The sequence below is a fragment of the Fulmarus glacialis genome, unplaced genomic scaffold, assembly GCF_000690835.1.
Source record: "Fulmarus glacialis isolate BGI_N327 unplaced genomic scaffold, ASM69083v1 scaffold28475, whole genome shotgun sequence".
In the NCBI taxonomy this organism is placed as follows: domain Eukaryota; kingdom Metazoa; phylum Chordata; class Aves; order Procellariiformes; family Procellariidae; genus Fulmarus; species Fulmarus glacialis.
The window spans coordinates 17,351-26,379 of NW_009212863.1; the positions used below are offsets into that span (position 1 = coordinate 17,351).

The 9,029-nt window shown below is 51.2% G+C and overlaps 1 protein-coding gene across 1 annotated transcript in view; it reads left to right on the top strand.

The window, feature by feature from the left end:
* The window catches only part of LRRC56 (leucine rich repeat containing 56), a gene marked incomplete at its 5' end in the record, with an annotated part of 14,742 nt that extends 12,434 nt beyond the window's left edge, over positions 1 to 2,308 (top strand). The window contains 2 exons of the mRNA XM_009578016.1: positions 999 to 1,365; positions 2,116 to 2,308. Of these exons, the coding sequence (XP_009576311.1) occupies positions 999 to 1,365; positions 2,116 to 2,308 (560 nt within the window). The remainder of the gene's footprint in view (positions 1 to 998; positions 1,366 to 2,115) is intronic.
* Between the last annotated feature and the right edge of the window lie 6,721 nt (positions 2,309 to 9,029).

The window sequence follows — 9,029 nt, forward strand, 5'->3', positions numbered from 1 at the left end:
ATATAATCTGCGCTCTTTGGAAGTCGTTGAGTGTTATTTTGGGCTCTTGATTCAGACATACCAGTCTTTCAGAGTGTCTTTACTTAAGAATGAATAAAAAACCCTATGAAATCTAGACATTTTTAAAGCATGTAGTATGATGGAAACTATTCAGTGAAAATTTTGTATCAGCTTTATGTGGTTACCTAAGCAGTAAAATACATCCCCATCAATTAGGAGCTATAAAGCTGAACTTTCTGGGCCTGGGTTTTGGTGGCACATTCTTTAGATTGTGTTCCTGCCCTGGACCTTGCACATCAGGCACTTAGATACACTTGGTTCTTTTAATAGACAAGAGCAATCGGATCCCTGCTATATATAGGATAGTTTTAAGCACATATGCATGCACGTTATATTCATAAGTCAGCAACAAGATTTTTCTTTTCTGTATGTTGCACCTGAGGATTACATGGGCTAAAATATGAACAGCCGTATGGTAGCCCTGCATGTAGTGCAATATTTTCCCTAGCAGTCAGGCACTTTCTGTAATTTTAAGGCTAATCTCAAGATCTTATTCCTACACCTCTGCCTCTGATTAAAAAAAGTGGATCCACTCATCTGTGATTATTCCTGTGCCTTGAATTCAGATTGCTGAATGGGATCCTCAGGTATTTAAAACAAGTCAGTGCAAACACTGGCCAGGAATGATGTAGGTACGATCCTGCCTGAGAACAGGAGGGTGGGTGAGCTGGTCTGTCCCTCTTGAGCCGTGCACGGCTCGTGAGCAGTTCCAGTGCTTGGCACATCACCAGCAGTACTGGCAGGGAGGCTGCCGAGTAACCCAAACCCCCGACTATCGGAGGAAGCAACTCAACAAGGCCAGCATCGCTGTGTGCCCCGGGACACGTCTGCCCACCCAGCTCCACCACCCAGCGTTCTCCAAAACCTTTTGCTCACTGGGTCGGTCATTTAAGTGTAAGATGAACTGGTAAATCACTGCACTTCCCCCGCTGTTTCAGGTTCTTCACAGGCTCAGGAAGGTGCAGTGTTCTCCAACCCGAACCGTTGTCTAATTCCATCCCCTCCAAAAAGCCCTTCACCTGCATCTGTAACGGGTGTTGCAGCAAGACCCTGGAAAATGAGGAACCACAGGGTAAGACGCCTAAAAATACCCGGCCAAGAGGAGGACAGGCAGTGGACACAGCAATGCCAGTCAAGGGCTCATCAAGAAACTTCAGCCCAGCCTCTGGGCAAGGAACTTGCTCTCCTGAGCCAGCACAGCGTGCTGGCTGCCTCCGGATCCCGAGGGCAGCGCCAGCCCGCTGGGACCACCGGCCGGCAAAGGCCTATTTCAGGACCGGCAGCTGTTGGATCAACAAGCACCAGGTACGCGTGCTGCCGGCAGCACTGCCTGCAGCGCGGCTGGGGAAAACAGAAGGGACTTCACAGCAGAAAAAAGCAGACTTCTGTGTTGTCTCTGGAGTCTCCTGCCTGTTCTCTAAAAAGAACTGCTTTTATTTGTGCTGACATTTACCTTTGATGTCTAACGCTAAATGAAACATTTTCTCATGTTCCTTATAGCTTGAGCATTGGAAATTTTGTATTTTCTTTAATAATAGCCCAGAATTTTCCTGTGTTCTTACTGCTCCATTCCCATGTTCCCCATGCAGGGCCGATGCCCATGTCTGTTGGCACTTGTACAAGACTCTCCTCGGGTAAACCCAGGACAAGTTCCTGACATCCCACTTCGTTTTTTTTCCCTTGAAACTTACATTAATTCATGTTAGAAAGAGCTTTGGAAAATAAAGTAGGCATTAGATAAGCATCACATGCACCAAAACATGGTTATTCCTGAACCCGCTTACTGTAAGATTAGCATCGTGTTGCTTCTCTGAAGAAATAAAACCAAGGAGTTGTGACATGACACCTTGATTTTGAAGTTAACGTAGCCGTTACAGAGCAGTATAAGCAGAGGGTGGATGCCTTGTGCGGGAAGCTGATGTGCCTTGCGCTGCTCCCAGGCCTGGCAGCTTTTGGTTCAGTTTTCAGAGCGGGAGACAGCAGAGCCGGCGGGGAGAATGCGGATATTCAGACCCAGAGTGCGATTTCACCACAGTGTTTCTCTCTTTTCTTCAGGCCCATCATGGATGAGAGCCCTCTTGGAGAGATCAAGCACCACCGGCCAGCTGTCTGCTCATCCGCAAAAGCCTCAGAGAGCTTTGGACTGATGAACGCCGCTTGGCCCCTGACTGCCAGGGCCATGCTGCGGTCATTGCCGGACAGACCCACTGCCTCAACAACATCTCAGAACAAAAGCCCCCGCTCCTAGAAGACACCCAGGCGGCAGTGTGTCTTGGAGCCACGTACACACCGCAGTCTTAAAGGATCGATGCTACCTTTCAGCTTCTGCAAGCTAAACGCAGAGCTGCACAAGTAGAGCGGGTCAACATGATTTGCCTCAATTAAGGCTACAGCTGGTCCAGAAATGCTTTCTTTAAAGAGCACCCGCTGATCAACAGAAGAGCTAATCAACCTCTATTACAGAAAAACGTAGTTATTTTTGCAGCCTTCATGCACTAAAACAGAACCAAGCCCTAACGTATTTCCTCTCATCCACACCATGCCCTGTGAGTCAGGCAGGGACCAAGCCGAGCATGGAGCCTGCAGTTTGTGGAGTGGGCTGGAGGAGGGGAGGGACACGGGGCATTCCCTCTCGCGCTCAGCCCCCTGACCTAGCAGCAGCCCTGTGGTGTATCTTTTGCGGTCCTGGATGTTTAACATGCAAGGGACAAAGCCAAGGGCTCGAGAGAAAGCGCTGGCCGGAGCGGGTTGTAAGGGAGGGGTGCGTCGCCCGAGGAAGAGCGCAGGAAGGCTGGGGGGGGTTCGGAGCTGGTGCCCCCCCAGGAGCTCACCCCCTTCACAGGCATCCGAGGTTCTTGTTGCCTGCATTGCTATGGCAGCGAATGCTGACCAAGTGGCTCATCCCAATATTAACGTGTTCGTTTGCTCCGTAGCTGTCTGGAAGGATTTCTCTCGCTTCCTATGAATAGGCATTGCATACTGGAATTTCGTTAGCAGAGCTGACCCCCGTAAGCAGGTGTCAGAGCATCCCCCGCGTCTGCCTTTAGGCATCCCACCTCTAGGTTTTTTTAGATCAAATAGGCTTTCCAGTTTCATATGACTGAATCATTTTAAGTAATGCTGCAGCAAAGACAAGGCAGGGAAGTAAGGGGATAATCTCTTGTTTTTTCAACAGGGCGTTTGCTTTACATTCGGGTGAGATTCAAACATCTGTTTTAGTGACTGCAGACTGTGAGATCCTGATCCGAATGACTGTGCCTTACAACTTTATTGACGTTGCAGTCTGAAACCGAGCGTCATCACATTTTTTTCCAGTTTAAGTTACTATGTTCGATATATATTTTTAAATCAGTTGATAAAACAGTAATTACATGATGAGTTAATGAATTGGTTTGTGTCTTCTTCCTGCTGGTCAGCTTAACGTAGAGGAGCAGAGTAATAGAGAAAGCCCCAAAACTTCGGCTCGTCATGGTGGTACTTGCACCACTTTCTCCTACAAAATAGTCTGGAGCTTGAAGCTAGTTTCCCCAGTTTTGATGAGTCCTAGAGGAAATCATCCATCAAAAATCATTTAAAAATAAGTGATTCTGTGCGATACTATGGATGCAGGCAGGATTTCCCGTCACATGTCGCCCAACAACAGTGCCTGTGTCCTTAAATGGGCTCCTAAAATTGACTTTTTGTCAGTGTCACTGACCATGACCATTACCAAAAAAAAATCTGACCTTGTAAAAGAAAGAAATTGGCAGCAGAGTTTTCAGAAATGCTCTGCGCCTTCCCCCCCTACTTGGCATCTGCAGCCCTTGCTGTTGACAATCAGGCCCTTCTCTATACCCAGGGTCATATCAGCGGGTGACGGGTAGGACTGTCCTCTCCAAATATTCAGAGCCTCCTTCTCATCTTTGATTTCAAAGGGGCGGAGGGAAAAAAAGGCGTAAGTGAGTTTTTGTGTGTGGAAACCAGGGCAGCTAGATGGGTTTGCCTGTGTGCATCTGCAGATGCAAGACTCTGGGTGTGGATCTGGAAAGTACTCTCAAAAGCACCTGTGAGCTCATCTCGCAGCAAACCCAACTTGGCTCTGTACATGCATGAGGCAAGGACCTTCTCTGTGGTGGCAGGGAGGGCCTGGGGAAATGAAAAAAAGCTCTGCCCTCATGTGTGGGAAGAAAGAGTCACTGAGGGCTTCACCAAACCATTTAACTCAGGGTTTCCTGTTTTAATTTCCCTCCAGGTGCCCCAGTGATAACTCTCAGGGGTGCAGGCAGTGTGTGACCTTCAAAACAGCCACCCCGCCCCTTACTAGCCATCTCTGCCCCCCTGATGGCCTAACCGAGGCAGTCGCGTGTGTGGCGTGGCGTGTGCGTACGCAGACAGGAGAAGGTGTCCGCTCTACCGATTGATCACTGCATCGGCTGGTGACCCAGCACCTTCTATCAGTAGGGATGGGGGCTTGAAGCCATGTGCTCTTGTGTCCTGGCAGTGCCACCATGAGGATTTAGTGTCCAGAGCTGACTTGAAGGCCTGACGAGCGAAGCAGTTGGTGTGAGCGCGGTGGCTTTACTGGCACTGTCCTGCAGCAGAAAGCGGCGGTGCCGGGAGCTGGGGCACTTGCAGAGCAGCATCGGGATGCCACTCTCCTTATTTGAACCTCTGGGTTACGTGCAGGAAAGCAAAAGCTCCGCTTTCAGATGGACCTTGCGGGCAGGACACCCCGTGCTTATCTGGGAGGCGTGCTCGGTCTCGAGCTGCGCGGCTGACCACACGCCCCGAGCAGAGGGCAGGAGGCCAGAGAAGGATGCTCCCATGCTCAGCGAAGCAACAACACTTAGCTTTTGGGCGTCGCTTTCCCAAGGTGGATCTCCAGCTGCGTTACCCTGCACGGCAGAGGCTGGTTTCGTCCATACAGAAAGAAAGGCGAAGTGACTTGGCAGCAGAGCAGCGGCACCAGTAGGAATCTGACTTCCCTCCATCACGCACGCATCTTGTTAATATGGTTTTGGCAGACGGAGTGGAGGAAGACTAATTAGTTCTCAGCACATGAAAGCTTAGCAGGTAGCAGAGCCAAGCATTGGCGGACAATTCTGTCAGAGGCATGAGGTTTTTGCGTGCCACCTTCGTTGCGTCCTTTCTGGGCGATCTCACCTGCTGAGTGGTTATGGGCAAGAGTATGTGCTCTGAAGCTAAATGCGTGACGAGACCCAGTGACAGGCTGTCGTGCATGGAGCAGCAGGGAGGCTTGTTAAGAAAGCTAGCTTGCGATCCCAGCCCGACCTAACAGGGAAGAAGGGCTGGTAGCCTCCTCCCTGCCGGTAGCGGGTGCACCTCAAGGTTTCCCAGCGCTGCCACGCTGTTCTCTGGCGCAGTTTCCAGGACAAGCAAAATAAACAGGGCTGTTGCAGATGGGATCTTCACAGCTATAACAGATCCACAGAGGAAATTATTGCTCTGGTTTTAGCCTCTGCTCATCCACTTTCCACCTTTTATCATCTAGAAAATGTAAAAGCCAGCCAGGGCTTTAATAGGCTGATTAGGAAATGTCGGACTTGATGGGCTACCCATGAATTCGGTTCTCTTGGCCCAAAAGGGAAATGGGAGTTTCATCGTGAGTTTTCTTGTTGCTGTTTCCCCTGTTAAAATCCTGTGTTGGTCCCTTGAATATGGACAAAGTCATTTAATAAATGAACTTATTCCCATCCCTGCCTTTGCAGACTCTATTAATATTTATCTCGGTAGGATCCTTGCTTCCAGTTGGATGCAACCAGTTTCGGATGTACGTTATCAGGGCCCATCCCCTCGTTCTTGTAATGGGCCAGGAGCTGCTGATGCCTTTGAATATCTCGCTGCCTTAATGGGATTTGCTGCTGGCTGCCAAATTGATATCTTGTGTGCAAGCAGGAGAGAGGGGCGAGGACTGCTCCCCCCTCACCTATTAATAGATCAGTGCCGCGGGGAAGAGTTTTCTGCCGGGAGCTGAGTCTCATCAGCACGTGCTGCTAAGGGAGGGGGTGGTTAGCTGGGGCAGCCGCCCTGCAGGGAGCAGGGCTTGGAGCAAAGGGGTTTGGCCCAAAGCGATGGTGCTTCGGCGTTAGTGGAAGCACAGTCCATCGAGGAGGCCTTTCAGCATCACTTAGCTGGTGTCCCGCAAGCAGCTCTGCTGGAATGGCTGGTGCTGCCCTGCATCCTGAAAGGCTCTGCTCAGCCAGAGCTTTAAAAAATAATCAGGGAAAGAAGTGGGGAGCTGCATGCCAGTCAGGCGGTTATTTCGGTGTCTAAAAATCCTTCCTCCTGAAGGCAGCGTGTCCAGGATGGCATCGTGCTTGTTACCGAGGCTGTTACTCATGTTGAAGGCTTGGGGTTGCTTTGCACTTGGAACAAATTCATCTTCATTGCTAGATGAAGAGGAGATACCTTCGGCTGCCAAGGAGGAGAAAGTCCAGGAGACATTCAGGAGGGAAAGTCTCATACACACCTCCTCTTCAAATACACACAGACAACAGGTCAGCTCAGGATCATTTCCTACCTGGTTCCTTGGCTTGCCACCGTGTTCAGAGCCCGACGTGCTCGGTCTCATTGCCATGGGCAGTGTCTGCACCTATGGGAGGACACAGTCGCTTCTGGGGTATGATTAGTCAGACGGTTCGTGCTCCAGTAGTGCCAGTCTCTCCATTGATAAAACAGGGCTTAGGATGGCTTAGATGTCTGCTCAGTACCATCCAATGCCAGGTGAGATGAATCCTGCCCTGCGATAGCTTTCTCGGTATGCCAGAGTGTCCTGGCCGTGTTGTGGCTGTTGGCAGCATCTTGCTCCTCTAAAGTTCCCCTGGGGGATGCTGGAAATGCGAGGGTAAACGTCTTTCCTCTCCTGAGGCAAAGGACCAGCCTTGAAGAGCGGAGATGGCAGGGGAGCGTGTGACCGCTGGGGACACGCACCTCGTGTCGGTGTACGTGGCTCCCCGAGCAGCCTGCGAAGCTTTTGGACCTTCCAGAGAGAGGGGGGCTGCAGGACAGCAGGGAGGGCTCGTCCCGGACTGAATTCGAGGTGCCACCGCAGACTGTGAGCTGGGGCGGCAGGCGGAGAGCTGGCCCACTGCAGATGCGTCTGGGAGGGCAGGTCTGCTGCCCGCTCCCCGAAAGAGAGGGATGTCTGTTCTCTCTGCCCCCAAAGAAGGAAATGCCGGCTGGACTTTTAGAAACCAGTCCAGCTAGCTGGGAGGTGACCCAGGTAGTGGAGATCCTGCCTGGGAGGTCTCTAGCTGTCACTAGAAGAAAGACAACCCTGCGGTGACAGCCTTGATCAAGCCTTAGGGGCAGCGGAGTCATTTTTCAGCTCTGCACTGGTTTCCTACGGCCCAAGGACAAATCGTGTGGTCCGAGAGGAGGTGCAGCGTGGCAACAAGAGCAGGGGCTTGTTCTGACCCGTCCCTCAAACAAGGCATCCGCCATGGGCAAGTCCTCTCCCCGTCGCCATCAAAAACCTCATTGCGCCTGCGCGTCCCCAGCTGGAGCTCAGCATGATCGTGCTAAAATTAAGGGAGTAATTGAGATAATTTTTTAAGCATGCCAGGGGATGACGGCCTTGCAACGGGATCCTCCTGCACGGCACAGCGTAAACCAGAAAAATGAAGTGTCAGACTCCTGGATGGAGAGTTGCAGTATCATTCGGGGGGGTGGAACACCTCTGCTATGAGGAAAGGCTGAGAGAGTTGGGGTTGTTCAGCCTGGAGGAGAGAAGGCTTCGGGGAGACCTTATTGCAGCCTTTCAGTACTTGAAGGGGGCTTATAAGAAAGATGGGGACAGACTTTTTAGCAGGGCCTGTTGCGACAGGACAAGGGGGAATGGTTTTAAACTGAAAGAAAGTAGATTCTGACTAGGTATAAGGAAGAAATCTTTTACACTGAGGGTGGTGAAACACTGGCACAGGTTGCCCTGGGGGGTGGTAGATGCCCCATCCTTGGGAACATTCAAGGTCAGGTTGGACGGGGCTCTGAGCAACCTGATCTAGTTGAAGATGTCCCTGCTCACTGCAGGGGGGTTGGACTAGGTGAACTTTAAAGGTCCCTTCCAACCCAAACTATTCTGTGATTCTATGATTTCAAAGGTAAAACCTGCGCCTGAGGAAGAGGGTGACTGCACATGCATCCAGGCAAGCCACTGCTTTCGCTGAATTTGGAGAGCAAGAGGAATATCTTGAAATGGACGCTAGAGGGAAGAAGAGAGTCTCACAAGTGTAACTTTTAAAAGTAAAAAGAGTCAGAAACCAAACCCAAGCAGCTCCAGAGTGTTTGGGAAGCATTCGGCACACAGCGGGCTCAACATTTTCTTTTTTACCTTCTCCAGCATTCAGTGTGCTGGCTTCGTGTGATGCCCCCAAATGCGCTGTGCTGGTAGTGGCTTGCCGTATCACATGCGACTTGTTTGGAAATATTTCCTTAGGAAACCTGCAATGCCCACAAAATGTAATGGAGAACATCCCCGACGCCCGTCTCGGCCCTGGGAAGCCGTGGTGCTCTAGGGCATCAGTGGTGCTACAGGGCATCTGATGATGCTACGTGCAATCCCAGCACGTCTTAAAGAGATGATCTTTGTCACAGGCCACAGTTGCAAGCTGCAAACAGGCTCTAGACTTGAGTTCCAGCTTCTCCTCCCTTGTTGACCGGGGACTTCTCATCTCTGGAGCCCAGCAGAGCAGGCAGAGCTTCCTGGGGGCTGTGCTCCATAGCACCGCTGGGCAAATCCCTGCTGCCACATCTACCAGTCTGAAACCAGTCCTCTCCCAGCCCAGCTGTGTTAAAGCTCTCTGCCACTTCTCTCCCTTTTATCCCCACCCTCATCTATTCCATCCTCCTTCCCCTGCCCTGCTCCAGCTGAGCCCACTGCCTGCGAGCACTTGCTGGCACCCTGGTACCTCCCGGGCAGGACCTCGCTGGAAGAGTGGTGCAAGCTGGGCAGGGTTTGCATTTTTTTGCTG